This window comes from Meles meles, chromosome 2 (genome assembly GCF_922984935.1).
Source record: "Meles meles chromosome 2, mMelMel3.1 paternal haplotype, whole genome shotgun sequence".
NCBI classification, from domain to species: domain Eukaryota; kingdom Metazoa; phylum Chordata; class Mammalia; order Carnivora; family Mustelidae; genus Meles; species Meles meles.
In genome coordinates this window covers 65164943-65183483 of record NC_060067.1, presented here as the reverse complement: position 1 = coordinate 65183483, position 18541 = coordinate 65164943, and the positions used below count along the sequence as shown (strand labels likewise).

General features: G+C 51.4%; 1 protein-coding gene across 1 annotated transcript in view; it reads left to right on the top strand.

Moving 5' to 3' along the window:
- The window catches only part of C2H4orf50 (chromosome 2 C4orf50 homolog), a 29332-nt gene extending 11535 nt beyond the window's left edge, over positions 1-17797 (top strand). The window contains exons 3-7 of the mRNA XM_045998608.1: positions 1749-1805; positions 4012-4194; positions 10018-10066; positions 11595-11719; positions 16255-17797. Of these exons, the coding sequence (XP_045854564.1) occupies positions 1749-1805; positions 4012-4194; positions 10018-10066; positions 11595-11719; positions 16255-16500 (660 nt within the window). The 3' untranslated portion in view covers positions 16501-17797. The remainder of the gene's footprint in view (positions 1-1748; positions 1806-4011; positions 4195-10017; positions 10067-11594; positions 11720-16254) is intronic.
- Positions 17798-18541: the final 744 nt, after the last annotated feature.

Sequence of the window (18541 nt, the reverse complement as noted above, 5' to 3'; positions counted from 1 at the left end):
CCCTGGCCGTTGGGTTCTTTTTTGCTAGCTTCCCATTCTCTGATGATATTCTTGTCATAGGACCATGGGGCACTTCAACCACAGTTACCTTGAGGTCGGTCTCCGATAGCTGTGTTCTCCAGTCCCATCATCAAGGACAGATGCCCCAGACTCTCCCCGAGCGCAGGGACCTTCACGCCCTTCTGTGTGGTATTGAGCATCTCAGCGGGCATGAGGTGCTAGCTCCATGTGCTTTGCTTTGCCTTTCTCCACTGGCCGATGGTGTTGAGCATCTTTTCACGGGCTTCCTGGCCATTCATCTATCTTCCATTGGACAAATGGCCATTCAGTTCTTTTGTCCATTTTGCAGCTGGGTGGTTTATTTCTTTGTTGTTGAGACGAAGAGTCTGTATATGTTCTAGATATGAGTCCCGTATTAGATATGTGGCTGACAAATATTTCCTCCCATCTGTTTTCTTTTCACTTTCTTCTCATTCACTTTTTCGTTGCAAACGCCCTAGCACACAGGGCGCAGCAACATTCACGCTGTTGCCTAAAATGATGCAGGCAGGAGGTTGACTCCAAGCCTGCAAATGTTACTGAGTGCCTTTTGAATAGAAGACTGTCTGCTTGGAGCTGGCATTTTACACTTTGAATACATTCCAAAAGGTATGCCAAAAGAGCCGTATAAGAATGTTCGTGAAGCCTTGTTTGGAAAGCAAAGAAACAGTATACACTTTCATAAAACATGGGTTCAATAGGTTACCTTTCAGCCTCATGCTGAAATAATATGCAAGATTTTAAGTGGATGTGATCAGCTTGTATGTATTGACATAGAAATAACACCTGGACTGTAAATTCAGTGACAAAACTGAGACGTAAAACATTTGAGTAGTGTCGTCTCATATATACATACATTGGCATTCTGGTTGTGAATAGGCAGGGTTGATACCCGCATGAGAGATCTGAAGAGGCTGGGAAGAGGAAGAAGGATTTTTATTTGTGTCGCTTTCTTGTTCTGACTACAAAGGGAACAAGAGGGGGAAGGAGAAGGACTTCGAGACCAGCTGACTTATTCTGTCTTAGGATTTTGTGGGTCAGCAATTCAGACGGGACTCGGCTGGGCAGTTGAGCTCCATCAAGCATCAGCGGGGATGACTCACTGGCATTCAGCGGGGCATGGGGCCCGGCTGGAAGGTCCGCTGGTTCACTGACATGCGCATGCCAGACAGTGATAATGGTTCACATTCTGTGAGCATTAAGCAGGTGTTCTAAGCACTTTATAGGAAATGATTCACAGTGTCCTTGCTATAATCCTCACTCATTGGGTAGGCGCTAATATTACCCCCACTTTACAGATGAGAAGACCGAGGCAGATAGAGAAGTGATTTGTACAAGGTCACAGTTCAAGCGAGGGGCTGAGCCAGGATTGGGACCCAGGGTGTTGGGCTGGGATACCAGGAGGTTTAAAAACATGGCACCAGAAAATTCTGGAATTTCTGCGGGGGATATCCGGGAATGCTTCCTGCCTAAATGAAGAGGCAGCAGAGGTGGTCCTGCAGCCACGGTCTGGCAGAGCTCAGAGCATCCTTCCTCCTCTGGTCTTACAGAGCGGGCATGAGAAAGGTCCCTGTGCCTCACTGACAAGCCCATTGGGAAAAGAGGGGACTAGAGCCAACCTCTCTGAGCCCAGCTCACCTGGGGAGATGCTGGGGGTGTAAACGCGGGAGGGCGGCACAGCCTTCTCACACTTGTTGGTTCTCTTTCAGCTTGATGAGCTTCAGAAAAAGCAACACGAGGCCAATTTCGCTGTGGCTCCTTTGAAGGTAATATGTCCGTGAGATCACTATGAAATGTCTCTTCTAAACAAACAGAGCTCATATTTTCCCCATTCTAGATCTTCAGTCCATCTTTATTATTTAAAAAAAAAGCACACACACACACTGGAAAGAAGAGAAATATCATCCCCAAATTCCCATTCAAGTCTAGAGTTTTCGTGTATTTTCTTCCGGTATACTTTACATGTGTCTGAGATCCCACCACATCTGTGGTGTCTGTGTCCTGCTTTTCCTGCTGGAGAATAATCCAGGAGGGCTGTCCTTGTCTGTCCCAAGTCCTGAATCAGCTGTTTGTGCTGGAGAACGAAACACCAGATGCCACAGTTCATAAAGCTGCCGGGGCCTTTGCTCCATGGTCAGGTCCGTCTATCTGTCCTCCCCCCTCCCGCCCTCTTTTGCATTCTTGTATATAAATACTGTGATGCACACGTTTTATTAGAAGGGTTTTTCCCACAGAGCCAGACATGTCCTTAGGACAGATTCCCAGAAGTAGCCTCATGGCCCATATGTTCTTTGCCATTCGGACGTGTCGTTTGCTGGAAACCTTCGATATGGCACCCGAATTTGGGAAGTGGACTTGGAGGGCCTGCCCTTTTCTGTCCAGTCTCTGGGTGGGGCACAGAGGGGGCCCTGGCCCCCACTGACTCACCAGCCGCACCCGTGCTGGGTCCTTGGTTCCCTTAGATGTTAACTCAGAAATGTGAGCCACGCCATCCTTCAAGCCCTTCTCTCTCCCAGCGCTCCCACATCTGTCAGAGGCTTGAGTCTATGGTTGTGATGGCATGATGGTCATTCCCACCCAAAGCTTGTTCTGATACCCTGTGGTTGTCAGCAGTGGAAACGCCAACCCTAACGCCCTATGAAAATGTGAAGCTTCCGTGCGCTGCCCTCTTTTTTTTTTTTTTTTTTTAAATCATTTCCTTGTACCTTTTACTTAAACAAAGACCATAATCCCTTGTAAACTACGAAGGCTGCCATATGCCAGGGACTCCACACAATTTGTTCTAAGGTCTATGAGCAATGTGGCAGGAAAGGGGCGCATGAGCCCCACTTTACAGTGGGAAAACTGTAAAATGGGGAAAACTGAGGCTCACAAGGGAAGTGACCTGCCCATAGTCACACAGAGCTACTTGGTAGCAGAGCCATAATTTGAACGCAGTTCTGTCTGATGCCAAAGGCTCCCCTCAGCCACACGGTCCCTCCAGGAGGTCATGAAAAGCCCAGTCGAGTCACCGTCACCATGAACAAGGCCTTGTAGGGGGAGCTGCAGTTACGATGTTCAGCTGATGCAGGCCAAATGCACAAGACCCTGATGTTTTAGGGTGGTGTGATCCAGGGGACCTGGGGAGCCCCACCCAAGGGTGCTGAGACCCCCAGCCTCCAAGTCAGACCCCCTCCTGCCCTGCCTTCTTGCCAGTATGGTGCGCCTAAGGACCGCTGCCTGGGGGATGTGCCCAAGCGTCAGGGCAGGAAGTCCTGGCAGGAAAGTATCATCACCTCCCCTTCTGATGGAGCAGAGTGCATGCACACCAGGAGGGACAGAGACTCGCCTGAGGCCAGACTTGAATGACAAGAGTCTGTCACCCCCTCCAGACATGCACAGATGTGGGAGGTCATTTCATGGTGGGAGGGTCACTCACTCATACCATCCGTGTAACAAATCCTTCCCAAGGGCCATGCTGTCCCCAGCAATGGCCCAACAATGGCCCAGGGATCCAGGGCAGTGTCACCCTGACCTCAAGGAGCTCCCAAGCTACGTGGGAGACAGACCCACAAGTATAATATCAACTGTTGGGATAGGAGGAGCTGGGACCCAGACAGAGAGGGACACCAGCCCCTTTTATCCTGGTGTCCTAAATGATGCCCATTGTACAGATGAGCAAGTCAAGGTCTAGAGAGAAGCTTGGTCACAGGTCAGTGGCAGAGTCCACACTCTTGACCCCCTGATCCTGAACTCCATATCCAGAGAGCAGTGGGGAGCCCCAGGGAGTACAGCAGTGTGGTGACTTTTTTCAAAGCAGGTTCTGGCTTGTGGGCGCAGGAGGAATTGCAGAGAGGGCGTTGAGCCCAGGCTGCACTGGGGAATGCAGAGAGCAGGAATGTGATGCCCCAAGCCCAGCCCAGCCGCTCAGCCCCGGAGGCTGTCCTGCATTGGTGGACCTACCTGGCTATGTCTCCGCTCCCACCCTCCCAGGCCAAGCTGGCTTCCCTGGTCCAGAAGTGCTGGGAGAGGAACCGCCTGATCATGCACCTGCTTCGGGAGCTGCGCAGACATGGGCTGGAGGACCAGCTGCTCTCTGAGATGGCACAGAGCATGGTGGACGACGTGGCGCTGGCCGAGTATGCAGCCACCTTCCTGGCTTCGGGGCTCCCAGAGGTAGTTCCACAGACACTGCGGTCCCTATTCTGGCCGGAGCTGTGGGGCCATGAACTTCCTGCCCACCTGCCTGAGCTGAACTCTTCCTCCTTCCCTCTGCCCCCCCACCCAGAATGCACCCAAGACTCCTGCTTCATGGTGGCACCCATGCTCCCAGCGGGTGCAGGAGGCTGATCTGGGCGTCCTTACCCTTAAAGGCCTCACAGCCCCAAGCCAGGGACAGACCACAAACAGCCTCAATTCAGGGTCCTGCATGCACTAGGCTGTTTCTTCCACCAGGTGGTACTTTCACGTGTGCCCCAGGGCGTTAGCTCTCACCTCTTTCCCTGGCAGGATTCTGGTCTGTCCAGCAGCCTTCAAGACACAGCTCAAGCGTGACCTTGTCCAGGAAGCCTTCCCTGGGTCCCACTGAACACAGAGGTCGCCACATCGTCTGCCCTCCGTGGCACGTTGGAGGGAGTTTCCCCTGCTGTTGTGGGAGCTTTGCCAGCTCTTCATCAGCAACTTCATAACCATCTCTGGCTCCCTAGTGCCTGGCCCAGAGAAGTTGCTCAGGGAAATCTTGTTGCATGAATGCAATCAGGAACTAACTGAATGAGGATCTCCTCTCCTAACTGCCATCCGAAGAGGAAACTGAGGTTCAGAGAGGTTGGAAGGCTCATCAAGGTCACGCTGCCCCCAGGCAGTATGGATGGTCATTGATGTCAGTTCTCACCCAGGTCTGGCCCTGAACAGCAGCACCTGGGGTCTGTGTGCCTGGTACAGTGGGTGCTCAGCCGAGGCCATCCCCCACCCCCCTCACATACAGGCAGGCACACAACCTCATTCCTGGGGACGAACCAGCAGCACCCCCAACAAATGCAGCTCCTGCTGTAGACATAGCCGGCCCTGATTTCCACACTCCCCCTAAGCAACTTAACACCAGCTCTGCTCCTCCACTCCTTGGCCCTTCCCAGCCCAGCTCTGCAAGGCCCACCTTTTCTGTCCCCTCCGTTCCCCCGCAGCCATCAGAGGCCCCCTCGTCCCAGCCACCGTACAGCCCAGGAAGTGAAGTCCTGGAGGCTCAGGGTCACATGGTGACTTGGTTCAGAGCCAGAATTTGAGTCCAGAGTCCCAGACTCCCAGCCCAGTGCTCATCTCTTTGCAGGAATGCTCAAGTCTCTTCAGAGCCAGCATAGGGCTGAGGAAAGAAGTTAGTGGCTTGTTGAGATGCTTGGCACAGTCTCTGTGTTGATCAAAGCAGGAGGAAAAGCAGAGTTCCAGGGTGTGGGATGTAGTAGGTGTCACATGCGAGGGCCAGCTGGCTATGTGCTGAGGGGACCTCATAGCGGTGGGAGCCCCACCCTCCAAGGGCTGCTTTGAAACTTAGAACTGAAATATTCACTGGGATTGGATAGGCTGACTTACAATGACCAAATTCACAGAGACTGATGTATAAACCTGAACACTAATTTATCAGTTTCCTGTGAGAACTAGAACCATATGCAGGCTGATGTACTGGATGAATGGGTGAAAAAAATGTCAGCATGTATTTCTTCCCTGAAATGGTGGAGTTGTCTGGAAAGTGAAGTTCATTCATTCATTCCTTTGTTCATTTGTTAGTCATTAAACATTTACAATCAGAATCTCCTTTTGGAGACTGGGATGAGAACAAGGAGAATTAATGGTACTGTCAGCCTGCATCATTCATTTCCTGTAAGGATGTGCTCCCGGGGCCTGGACATGCTTCCTGCTGGGCCAGGGTGTCTCCCCGAGACCTGTTGAAAGCCATGGCTAGTTAGAAGCTTCTACTGTTCTGAAGTGGCTTTGAATCTGCCCTGACTCATTTTGCATTACTTTACAATTCTGCTCTCCAAGAACACCCCCATTTTCATGATTGGGTGGGGTAGCGGGGTGCCTCACTGTTTCGTGTGCAAACCACAAAATCCACAGATACCTAGCACCCACTGCCATGCCCCAGGCCTGGTGCCAAGTGCTGGGCAGAAACGGTGAAGCGGGCAAACCATTACATGCTCTGAGCCTCAGTTTTGCCTTCTGTAAAATGGGAATAGTATAACCTATGTGCCAGAGTTGACCTGAAGACAGATAATCTGTTAAACACCCCATGCAGGGGGTCCCACTGGGTAGGAACCTGGTCCTTGCGTGGGCAGCTGTCAAGAGGACAAGCCCTGTAGTCAGGGAGCTCCACCACTGCCTAGCTGTATGGCCTTGGGGGGGGCGTGACGCTTACGTGTACCCCTTATGGTGCGTGGGCACTTTCCCCCATGCTTTATGGAGCTCACTCAGGAGGTTCTTCTGCAGGGAAGGAGCCTCACTGTCCCTTCCCCAGTTAGGAAACCTGAGGCTCAGAGGTTCTAAGTCTGGCTCAAAGACACACATCTCTGAGTAGTTTTCTAGCTTGGGCTTCTCGGTGTGAAGCAGCTTGGCTGAACTGAGCTGGCATTTGACCCCAGCAGGGGGCTTCTGGGCCCAGCCACTGCAGTGACGAGCCTGTGGGAAGGGCAGTGTAGTGGGTGCACATGCGCTATTGGGGGTCTGGGCTGCAGTGCGGGGTCGGGCTCATCCCATGTCCTCAGGGAATTGGTCCCTCATGTTGCTGGACAGCCAACCCCCCGGGTGCAGCCTCTAGGCAGTGACGTGTCTAAGAACCTAAGGGTGGTGCTCCAGGCTGGCTGGGGGTGCTGGGCGCTGAGGGGAGCAGCAGTGGGAGACTGGAGTGGGTGGGAGGTCACCTGCACTTCATTTCTGAGTGAGCGGGGAGCCAGCGTCGGTGTCGGAGTGAGGTCCCTGTGCTTCTGGACAGTGGATGTCACAGGCACGTGCGCTGGGCTGGGCTGTGGGTGCCACGCAGGCTGTGCACGTGGCAGCTCGTTTAGTTCAACAGCCAGTGACTTGGACCGTGAGGACCGAGGGCCAGGCAGCTGAGCAGAGCCTTTGTGGGGGGGGGGCACTGAGGCCCTCGAGGCTGTGGTGGCAGTTCCTCCTGCTGGGCAGCTGGGCAGGAGGTGGGCTTTGCGGACACCAACTCTCATTTCAGAGAACACAGGTGGAATTCCCGATGCTGGTTGTGGACCCTGCCTTGCAGCCTGGGAGCCCTGCCCACCTGGCTAGGGAGTCATGGGTGGGCTCAGGGGGATTTACCAGAGCAGAGGGAGCACCGAGGCTGGGCAGCGGGGCTGTCTGATGTGCCAGGGGTGGCCTTGTGGAAACATCCCTGGGAGGGGCTGGACCCTGGAGACTCAGGTTGTCTGGCCCCTGCCCGGGGAAGGAGACCCACCCTGACCCCAGACGTCCAAGGGAGGATGGGCTGCCGTTCATTTATTCACTGGGCATGGTGATGAGAGCTGAGACTCAGCCCTCCCTGGCGCTAGCATGTTCTATGGAATAGCTCACTTCATCCTCTCAAAGCCCGCTTTATCAGGGGGGAACCGAGGCCCAGGGCAGTCAAAGAGCTGGGCAGGGTCACACATGGGGCCAGCAGGCTGGGGTTCATTGCTCTGTCTGTCTATTCTTCTGCTCTTGGAGGAGGGGGCTCACACCTGCAGGAGGTCCCTCAGGTCAGTACGCGCCTCCTGTCGAGTTGATTTCCTCACCGTGGTGGGGCGGGTGATGGATGGGAAGCCTTGGCGCTCTGAGAACCTGTGCCTTTTCCTAGGGGCTGTGTGTAAGTCTCAGTCAACTCAGACAGCTATAACGGAATCTGATACGTGGGGGCTCTCACAGTTTTGGAGCCTGGAATTCAGAGCTGAAAGTGCAGGCGTGGGCAGGGGCTGGTCGGAGGGGGTGCCATCTGGACTGCAGCCTCAGGAAGATGGAGGTCACTGGGGCAAGGGGCAAAGGAGCTGCTCATTTCCCTTCCTCTTGCCCTGCTCATTCCTCTTCCCTCCACCTTCTGGAAAAAGCTTGCTTTCCTCTGGGTATTGTCAAAGAGCTCTATATATGGGCCTTCAGAAATGGGTGTTGCCTTAAAAAGAAGCAGCAAGACTTGAAGTCCTAAACTCCCCTAATTCATTACATCAACGACCCCAAGCCAGGGCCTCCAAGGATCCAGGCATTATTTTCTCTTTAGCTTTTGCTTTTTATGAAGTTTAGAACATTCCCCCAAAAGTTTTCATGGAGAAAGAGGCAAGGGGAGCGGAGCACGTAGGGTGAATCTTTGTACCCTTAGTGGAACATTCAGTAGCCATCCATTCTCACTGTATTCCGACAAAACCCCACACAGGACATAGTAGTGTGTCCACTCTACAGATGGACACGGCAATGCTCTGGAGTTCCACTAACTTGGTCAAGACGATGGGCTTGGTAAGAGGCAGAACCAGGATTCAGCCTGAGAGTGCCTGGCTCTCAGCCTCCCTGGGCTGGTGGGAAACACGAGAAGTGGGGAGCAGGGGAGGGTCTCTAGGACCCTGATCACATGCTGCATACAGTGCGACCTGGGAGCCGGTGGGACAGATCTGAGGCTGCTCTGGATATGAAGGTCAAGGAAACCTCATTATCATGTTGAAGGAGTTTGCGTTGAAGGAGACACACTAAAACTGGGAGCAAGGGGAAGCATACATTCGGAGCACTGGCAGTGAGTAGAGGAGAGACTCCTGATGGGGTAGAGGCTTCCTGGAGGAGGAGGCACACATGTCAGGCTTGGAAGGATATAGAGGGTTTGGGATAGTTGGAAGGACAGAGTGAAGGCACTTGAGGCCCAGAGACCTGCATGCGGGATGGCACAGAGTTGTGAACAGTGAGGGTGCTGGAAGACACAGTGTTCCCGGGGGTGTAAGTGCCAAGCGCTAAGAGGAGACAGCAAGCGTGCCCAGTGCAGAAGAATCCAGTAAGTGTGGTGTGCGTTATGGTCCAGCCATAGTCTGTGCCCTTGGGCATTAGTCGCTGGACTCATCAATCCCCCTTAGAGGGGACAAATGGCCCAGTTGTCACAGCACAGCACACGGAGGGGCTTTGTGAGAGGTCGGTGGCTGAACTCTCCCAGGTGGAGTGGGGGAAGCCTTCACACAGCAGGGGACATTAGAATGAGGTTGTGACACTCACATAGAAGGTCACCAAAGAAAGAGAGGGATAGAGAGAGGGCAAGCACTGGGGTCCTCAGGCAGGGGCCCAGCCGATGTGAGTGCTTGGTGGACACGGTATTGGGGGAAAGAAGGTATCCCCGTGACATGGCATGCAGGGCCCCTGGTTCACCAGAAACAGCCAGAAGGAGGCAGGCTCTGGGCCGCTGGTCTGAAATCTGACCCACCTTGAAGGCCAGCACAGATCTTGTTGAACCAGTCAGGGATTGCCTGGCCAACCAGCCAAGCTGCTGTTGCCGCCTCACCTCTTAGCCCCGTGTGGTCCTGGGATCTAGGATGGTCACCACCCAGTCGATGGGGTGGTGCAGGGGACTGGGGTTCAAGCCTGACCTGATTCCTGGGCGCCTGAGCCTGGGATCTCAAGGAGTGGCTCAGCAATCAGCTTGTGCAAGGTGTTGGTGGGACTTCTTGGAGAAAGAGTATTTTTCTTGGAAACTCTGCCATCCAGCTGCCCTCCATTTTTCCACTTTCAACAGCAGTTTCTAAAACACATTAATCACAGACTCTGTCTGCAGAATTAATTCGGGTATAGGAAATGCAATCGTTTTCTGGCACCTGTATTCCCTCAGAGCGAATCCTCCTCCTTTGTGGGTCACAGGCAGAGGAAGGACGGGTGGATCTGGCCAGACAATGTGTTTTCTGCAGGGAGGGGTGAGTGGCCTGCTTCGTTCCAGTCACAGCCACCTGCGTGAGGCTTTTTCTCCTGAGCCGTTCAGAATAACTGCTGAGATGTCTTTTCTTCCAGACCAGCCACCAACCGGATGTCGAGCCCGAGAAGGCAGCTGCTCTAAGAGGTCAGTGCAATATTCAATTAGGAATATCTGTGTGCCCTGACATGGTCCAAGTCAGCAGGACGATCTGACAGGTGGGCCAGGGTCCAGTGTGGACCCTGTGGAATGAGGGCCCACATTCTCCCCCTCTCCTTCCCCACTTGGCCCTGCGTTCTCACTTCATAACGTAAGCAGAACACAGGAGGAAAAATACCATCTCTGCAGAAGTGGCCCAGTTCCTCAGCCCTGTAGTTTCACTCCTGGAAATTCATCCTAAGTGAATAATTCTCTGTGTGGAAAAGCCCAGTGGACAGGTGTATTCATGCCAGCGCGTTTCTAATAATGAAAAACTGGTGGTGGTCGGGGGAGGGGGTTCTCCAGCATTGTTAATTAACCCATAGACTCTGCAAAATATTGATTACTAAAATCATGCCGCTAAGCACCGTGTGATACCATAGAAATGATGATATTCTCCATATTTTTAAAAGATAGGGAATGGAATGTTTGGGATGGTTACATGGGTAAAGCTAGATAAGCACATCTTATGGGCTTAAAAGTGAATGATTGGCAACTTATATTAGCTGATGAACTCAAATTCTAATGGTGTTTACTTAGAAAGATGGTAACAGGGTGATTGCTTGTGTTCTGTTATTTTTATTATGAAAAAGGAAATTAAGATGCTATCTGGGGAATGCAGAATTTCCCTGGTTAAGTGCAGCATGCTCTCGGCATGGGGGAAGGGAGGCCATCTAAGGATTTGTTTAAGTTTATGTTCATATCAGGGGCTCAATAGAAACCAGGAGAAAGTCTGGATGGTGTTGACTTTAGGTAGCTTCTCACCTAGCAATTCCCTTACTGTACTTACAGCTGTGTAATCTTGGATGAGTTAATTAAGCTCTCTGAGCCCAGAGTTTTATCTTCTAAAGAAAGATATAGGGCCTTTCTCAGGACTGTCTAGTGCTTGACCCAAAAAGAGAGATCTTTTCTCTGTCTTTGTCTGGTCAGGCTGGGTTTGTCCTCCTGTACCCTCCCCTCCTATCCTTGCAGTCTGAGTGGACATCTATTTTCATGGCTGAAAGGACATAAATTCCACTTGGTCCTGTATCTGCCACTATTTTACACCAGTGTCCTTCCTTCCCTGGGCTCAGCTTCCTCATCTTTAAAAGAAGGAGATGTGATAGATTGATTGGGTTCCTGTGCATTCAACATTTCTGGAAGACTGCCATGTACCAGACACCCACTAAGTGTTGCAGGGTTCACAAAGATGGGTCAGCTTGCAGAGGTGGTGGTCCCTGTGTTGGACGAGCTGGCAGCTGGGAGGGAAAGCTGAGACAGGCAGTCAGTTTTCTAGAATACCCATGACCGTGGCGGGACCATCAGAGGGGTATGGATGAGGCATGTGAGTGTTCGAGGGTACACAAGAGGGCCTCTGTCATGGGATTGGGGATCTCGGAATGATGGAGACTGGGAAAGTTATTCCAAGGCTCAGGGACTTGTTGATTTTTAGAATAGATTTCTGGATTGAGGCTTAACTGAGAATACTCTCTTCTAGCTCAGAAATACCTCCTAAATCCCAAAATGGACAGTGTCCTCATCCAAAGACCTCTGCATTCAGAGTCCTGTCCTGTTCCCAAGGCTGAGTGGCCAGCACAGACGGCTCGACTGGATTCTCTGAAGGTGAGAGCACATTAGTCGTCCGATTTCTTAGATCAGCTTTTTAATTAAAAATATAGCACACATATGGAAAAGGACTCAACTTGTAAGTATACAGATCAATGAACTATCATGGAGTAATGCCCAAAAAGCCATCACCGGGTTGAGAACTGGAAAATACCCAGCCCCACAGAGAGGGACCCCTTGGTCTCCCCTCCCAGTCTCTGTCTATTATCTCTTTTTTAATTTGTGGGTTTGGTCAAGTCCTGTGTTCTGTGTCTGGTTATTTTTCTTCGAGTGCTGGACATCATGTATGAAAAGTTAAAGGCATCATTTGAGGTTCTGCTTGATACCGTCTTTCTCCAGAAGAGGTTTCCTTTTGCTTGTGATAGGTGGTGAGGCCAGGACAGAGACCATTCCTCATGTCACAACTGATTCAGAGATGAGTTTCAGTATTTGCAAAGTCTGCTCTCCTTCCTGTTCACTCTTACTCCTTGGGCATAGCCTTTTGGGGTCCCGACCAGAAGCCTGTCGTGTTTATCAGCATCTTCATCCTTGGCCTTTGTCATTCCCATGAGGCTCTCAAAAGCTCCACTTAGGCTTCTGCCTCTCAGCCACTGGCTCTTCCCTCGCCTGGAGGGAAATACAGCCTCCACAGCCATGCCCCGCTACTCCTGGTTTGTCTCCTTGTTTTCCATTTTAGTCCCTCAGATCCTGACCATCTTGGTAGCTCTTGAATGGTTTAAATAGATGCTGAGTTATATTCCGTCCTTCTTTTCCAGTACTTACTGGAAGTTCAGTCCAAAATGTCTTAACCAGTTCTAGCCAGAGGAGCCCTCTCTTTTCCCAGAGAAAACGTATTTTATTTATGAGATGTGGAGTCTGACAGGCCTGAGTTCAAATCCCAGCTGTCACTTGGTATGATGGTGGGCGGATTACTTAACGAGTCTGTGTCGCCGTCTCCTCATCTGTAACGTGGGGGTAATACGCCTACTGCTAGTATGAGCACAAAATCAGGGAAGCAGAGCGGAATGTGTGTCTGAACAAGAGAGATGCTCAAGAGGAGGCTAAAAAACACCAGCCATGACTCAGGAGGCAACCAATCTTATTCTTAGCATTTTATCTAAGCCTATTATTGGTTTCCTTCTACTGGCCCTTCCTCTGGCTTTTCTCCTGCCTCCATGATATTATTAATTTTTGGTCTAAAATCTGGAGAGGACACCTGGGTGGCTCAGTCAGTGAAGCATCTGCCTTCGGCTCAGGTCTTGATCTCAGGGTCCTGGGATCGAGCCCCGCTCTCTGCTCAGTGGGGAGCCTGCTTCTCATTCTCCCTCTACCCCTTCCTCCAACTTGTGCTTTCTCTCTCTCAAATAAGTAAAACCTCTTTTTTTAAAAAAGATTTTATTTATTTATTTGTCAGAGAGAGATAGAGAAAGGCAGGCAGAGGGAGAAGCAGGCTCCTGACTGAGCAAGGAGCTCAATGCGGACTCGATCCCAAGACCCTGGGATCATGACCTGAGCCGAAAGCAGATGCTTAACTGACTGTGCCACCCAGGCATCCCAATAAATAAAACCTTTAAAAAATAAAAATAAAACCTGGAGACAGTATTTCTCTCAGAATTGTTGAGACAGTTCAGCGAAATTGTGCATACAACGTGCTCGCTGTTCTGCTGGGTGTAAGAAAAGCATTCAATAAATGCTAGCTACTGTTACTGACCTTCTTCCTAAACTTTTTCTTTTCTTTCTTTCTTTTTTTTTTTATGACTGGTGATTTTCATTTTAAATTCCTCGTCTACAGGTTTATTACCTAGGAATGAGAACTTTCTTTCCAGCTCTGGTCTTTTTCTCAGATAATTACTCTGACTTTTGATCTTTGGTCTGGCTTGTCCCAAGCAGGTGGGAGGCATTCTAGACAAAGGGAACAATGCCCACCAAGATAGAGGGGCTGGGGAAACTGTGAGCCATTAAATGTGGCTGCAGCACAAAGTAAGGCATGGAGAGGAGTCTAGGAGAACCCAGTGATGATGTGGATGAGAATAACGATGGGAAAGAAAACCCCCACTCTTGCCTCTTCAATGCTTGCTTACTATGTACAATGCACTGGCTTTGCCAGTCCTCATGAGGGGCTTACAAAATAAGAATCCGCATTAGCCCCCTTTACCTATGAGAAAAGGTGAGGAGCAGAGGGGGTAAACAGCCGACCCCAGGACACACAGTTAGCAAATGGCAGAGCTGGGGTCCCACCCAGGCAGCTGGTTCTGGAGCTGGTGGGACCAGATCGAGTGGGACCTTCCCTGGGGAGATGGGAGCAGTCCCTCCTACCCCCGGTGCAGCCCAGTCTGGAGTTCAGTGTGAGGAGAAACCCCTCCAAGGTGTGCTCTAGGTGGTGCTGGCCAGAGACCGACAGCCATCCTCTTAAGGAAGTAGTCAGAGCAGAAATGGGGTGAATGAATGGGAGAAAAGCACACGTAAACACTCACATGGTTCCAGGTGTCTCCGCTGTTCTTTGACTTCCTTCAAAGTCACCGCCACATACTTGGGATGCCACTGGATGAAAGCCCTTCCTTGGTTGGACAGAATTTCAAGCCCACAGGATATTTTTATGCCTTTGCTGCGAGTTGACAGAATGTCGATGGCGACATTTCTGTTCCCATGCTTTACCCAGCACCTGACCATGGCGGGCCTTCATGAGTAATTGGAGAGAGGGGCTGGGAGGCTCTTTCTCTGGAGGGTCACACCGACCCCTCGCCCTCACCCCCAGCACTACATTGTCATCCCCCGCACCCCCAGTTCAGGCGTGGGTCTGCTCAGTTGTAAAGGCGTCAAGGAACAGAGCCCTCTGCCTTGCAGAAAAGCAGATTGCAAGGCATGGATATGGGCTGGCTCGGGGTAAGAGCTTCCTGTGGGGGAACATGCATTTGCGGTAATTACACTGGGGGATCAGTGACCCATCAGCAAAATGAGGTCATATTTGAAGGACAGTAACTAAATTTGTCACATGTCAAAATTCTATTATTTTATGGTTGAGCTCAAACCCCCCCCCCCAAAAAGCGAGGAACCTAAAAATACACAGAAATATCCCAAGAAGGTTGGTAAACCTTTGGTGATTGAAGAAATATTTGTCCCTATGTCACATCACCGTGATCCTGTCACTTGGCCACTGAAGACCCTTCAGCCGTCCTGTGTTTAGCAGCGGACTGTAGTGGTGAGCAGTGTGGGCTCAGGAGACACCATGTGGCTTGGGCTCCAATACTGGTTTTTGCTTCCTATTGACTGTGTGGCCCTAGGCAAGTCACTTAATTTCTCTGGGCCTCTATTTCTTCTGTGTAATGGGATAATAATATTAGTTGCCTCTCTGGGTTCAAGACTGAATGAATCAATACATATACGTTGCTCAGCATGATACCTGGCTCATGCGAGAGCTCGGTAAATGTTTACCATTGTAGGTTGAACCGTATGAAATATTATATGCCCCTTTCCTACAAAATGTGCAGTTTCATAAGGTCTAAACTATTCTTATTATGATGACAAGTCCAGATCCCTTAAGTCCCTGTTTGCATTCCATGTGTGCATTACTCTATGTGGAATGACCCTCAGTTTTTAACACCTCAGAATCCTGCTCCTTCCCTCAAAGTCTTGCTTGGATACTGCCTCCTCCAGGAAGGTTTCCTACTTCTCAGTGTGCAGTGGGTGCTTCCCTCCTAGGGGAAGCTCCCCTAGCAGCTGTGTGGGCCGCTCTTCCAGGTTCATCTCTGTAGAGGACCTGCCTGGAAGTCTGCCTGCTTACCCCACTGGGTGGGGAGCACCATGGGGAGGGGCTGGTCCAGGCAGGGCCCACAGGGCAGTGCTCAGTGATCTTCATCCCCTCTCCTTTCACTGCTCCCCACCTCGGGGTCACTGGAGAAGTTTGCTCCTTTCTGCCTGTCTGACCAGTGAGGCACAGACCCACCAGTCTATCTGCTGGAGGACTGAGCAGGGACAGAAGTAGGACTCATACTGCTGAGCACAGGGGTCCTTCCTTCCTGTCATTTGCAAGGACGGCACGTGATAAACAGGATGCTGGGCATAAAGGGCTGAGAAGCTGCTGGGGGGAGCTCCAGGAAGTGTGAGGTTTTGAGGTTGGGTGGCTTGGGTTTGGGCATTGAGCCAGTCATGCCAAAGCTATGTAGATGAGGTTGGCATCTTGTTGATGCCAATTTCCTTCTGATGGGATGGTCATCCTCTCTCGATCCTGCGAACCAGAAACCGTAGAGCGGACACCTGCTCTATGGGGACAACCATAAGCGATTGTCTTGGCAGATGCCTGCTGGATGACATAATGGAAGACGCCCCCAGCCCTGGGCTCCTCCCCTGTGGCACCATGCCGGGTGGCGTGCCTCGTTGAACTGTCATAGAAGGAAGTGAGCAATGCAGGAGGAGCCCTAGTGGGAAGCACAGAAAGTGACCTATAACCTATAATGTTGCTTATCGTTGCCCTCTCTTACCTGGATGAATGTGGGATCGGGGGCTTTTATGAACATGTAGAAACAGATATCATTTCATTCTGCTCTTGCCTCCAGCTGCCCCTGCCCTCTGGGAGGACGCCTGCTCCTGAAGTGTGCCCGGCTGCAGCCCCTGCTGAGCCAGCGCTCCCCTCACAGTGCCTGCGGGAAGAAGGTGGACTGTCCTGTCCTGTCCCCCGAGCCGATGGCCTCCCGCCACCCTCTGAGCTCCTGAGTCCTGCAAGGATCCTGGCTTTCCACAAAGAGCTTCGACAAAGCATTTGCAGCAATTCCCAGGTCCATAAATCACCTCTGGAGTTATAAATTTAATAGAATCACTCACGCTCTGGGGCCATTTCATAGACTCCATAAATATTTGAAGCCGAAACTTCAGACACTGCTTTAAGAAATTGGTAGCAATCAAAGCCCTCATTCAGTGGCAAGTGGTTTTGCCTTTGGCTTGGGGGTCTGTTGGTTGTCAGAGCTTGGGAGAAATACTGAACTGTGCTCACACATTCTGAGGGCTCTGGCTTGGGCTAATGTCAAGGCAACAAAGAGAATATTTACTGTACCCAAACCTATTGAATGATGGGCCTGATGGTTCTCCACTGGGCATGATTTTCCCCAAACAGGGAAAAATTTGGCAACATCCAGAGATATTTTTTGTCTTCCTAATGGAGAGGTGCTCCTGGTTTCTAGTGGACAGAGGCCAGGGATGGTGTCACAAGTCTCACGATACACAACAAGACAGCGTCCTACAACAGAGATTGTCCCGCCCAATGTCAATAGTGCCGGGGTTGGGAAGCCCCGGACTGGTCCCATAGCACCTAACATTGCCAGCCGCAGAGAACCGCCCTCAGTCCCCACTCCCATTGTTTTAAAAGATTTTTGTCTACAACAGAAACTCTTGACTTAAGTAATTATATATTTGACATTTTAGAACATTAAAACCAACCAGGACTTTCTAATAAGCCCAATCATTCAACAAACACTTGTTGATGTCTAAAAGGTCAGGGTTACCTTCCCAGTGCTATTCCCTTCCAGAAGCTGTGGTCACTGAGGGACGAGGAAGGAGACCTAGGACGCCCGAGGTAGCAGTCAAAGTATGAAGATTTTATTTTAATGTAGTTTAACTTTTACGTTGAAAAGTACAGAGTTCCCACATACCCTTCAGCTGCTTTCTGTAATGTCGACATCTTTTATACCTAACCACACCACAGGGACAGAAACAAATGATTTATTTGGAGGAAAACTGGGGGAGTCATTGATACGTAAGAAAACCAGGGCGATCAAGCCATTGTCAGCATGCTGAGCTGCTACCCTCTTGATTAGCCCAGTGGGCTGGAAATGGGTGATTACAGCCATATCCCTGCCCTTGGACTGATTTGCCAGCAGACCTACCCAACCATTTGTTCAGTTAGCATTCAGTGGGAATGGCCCTGCAAGGGTCCTTGGGGAGGCGCTGGGAAGCAGAAACAAAGAAGATGCGGTCCATCTCTGCCCTCCAGGACCTCCGGGCAACCCTGCGGCCCCAACACCAGCGCTCGAGGAACCCCAATGTGGGAAAACACTGTTGTCATCCCTGCTGGGTCAATCACCGCCACCGCCCCGGGGATCTCCAGTGGTCACTAACGGTGTGAGACCTTCTCCGATGGTGCCTTTTCCACCTTTATCTGAGGACAATGCCATCAACTTTGAGCATCAGGAACGTGATGAGAAGAGGATCCAATCGGTGAAGCTGGGGCCCAGCCGGCCGCATCGCCCTGCTAAGCTGCCCCCTCCAGGGGTGAACCGTCTCCAGCGTCAGGTGCACTGTGTCCTGTCACTGGAATGCTCCCTGCCCAACCCCCCACTTTGGCTCATATTCAGGGCTTCAGCAGAGAGGCGGCTGGGGGAGCCCAGGACTGGAAGCCAGGGTGATATTTGCAGCCTAACATGGTGATTCCATCATAAATCATTTTCCGAAGCCAGAAACCACTTACTCACCCAGCGAAGAGTTCCTGCCTGGGGCTGGCACTTCAGGTCCCCTCAAGCTGGGTCGTGGCTTCGTGCTATGATCCCCTGGGGGCACTTTTGCAATGGTGGATGGATGATTCGGGCATTTCCTTGGCCTCAGCCACAGACCCCAGCCCTGGGACAGGGACACCTCCCCAGTCTGGTCAGATGCCCCTGGGCATGGAGACTTGACCTGCTAGGAAGGCTGAGCGGGATCCGGCAGGAACTGGGCATGCCTGGAGCTCGTGTCAGCCACTCTCCACCCCCCTGCACCAGAACACCACCGTGAGGGACCTGATGCCTCTGGAGAGCAGCCAGAAGGGCCAGCACTGGCTGCCGCGGAAGAAAACAATTTGTCAGACGGGCTGTC